Genomic DNA, 534 nt, shown 5'->3' on the forward strand with positions numbered 1-534 from the left:
CAGGCCCAGCGCGAGGATGGGCACGCAGGGCAGCCCGGTGAAGAGCTACGACTACCTGCTCAAGTTCCTGCTGGTGGGCGACAGCGACGTGGGCAAGGGCGAGATCCTGGAGAGCCTGCAGGACGGCGCGGCCGAGTCCCCGTACGCCTACAGCAATGGTGAGGCCCCGGGCCGGTCGCCGTGGGTGGCGGGCGGCGGCGCAGGGCTGCACGGAGCCGCCGGCGGCCAAGCTGCGCAGCACTCCTCTGGGGTCGCGCGTGGCCGGCTAAGAGCGGGGCTGCAGCCCTGGCACTGACCTGAGCTCCCCTGCTAGTTTTCCGCGTGAACACAGCACTGGATGGCACGGCCCGGGTCACCGCCGGTCTGGGACAGCCTTGCTGCAGGGTGCTTCCTTGGAACTCCAGGGACTGACTCTCCAGGGAGTCTAGCTGCCCGCCTGGGTGCTGTGCATGTGCTGGACTTCGGGCCCTTGTCGAGCTAGCTCCTGCTGCGCCTTCTGGGCTCTGGCCAGTCTTGGGCCACTGCTCTGAGGTT

At 68.9% G+C, this 534-nt stretch overlaps 1 protein-coding gene across 1 annotated transcript in view; it reads left to right on the forward strand.

The window, feature by feature from the left end:
• The first annotated feature begins 6 nt into the window (after positions 1 to 6).
• RAB40C (RAB40C, member RAS oncogene family) overlaps positions 7 to 534 on the forward strand; it is a 25052-nt gene continuing 24524 nt past the window's right edge. Inside the window, exon 1 of the mRNA XM_006146357.2 lies at positions 7 to 158. Within this exon, the coding sequence (XP_006146419.1) occupies positions 17 to 158 (142 nt within the window). The 5' untranslated portion in view covers positions 7 to 16. The remainder of the gene's footprint in view (positions 159 to 534) is intronic.

This window comes from Tupaia chinensis, unplaced genomic scaffold, assembly GCF_000334495.1.
Source record: "Tupaia chinensis unplaced genomic scaffold, TupChi_1.0 Scaffold000178_1, whole genome shotgun sequence".
Classification (NCBI taxonomy): Eukaryota; Metazoa; Chordata; class Mammalia; order Scandentia; family Tupaiidae; genus Tupaia; species Tupaia belangeri.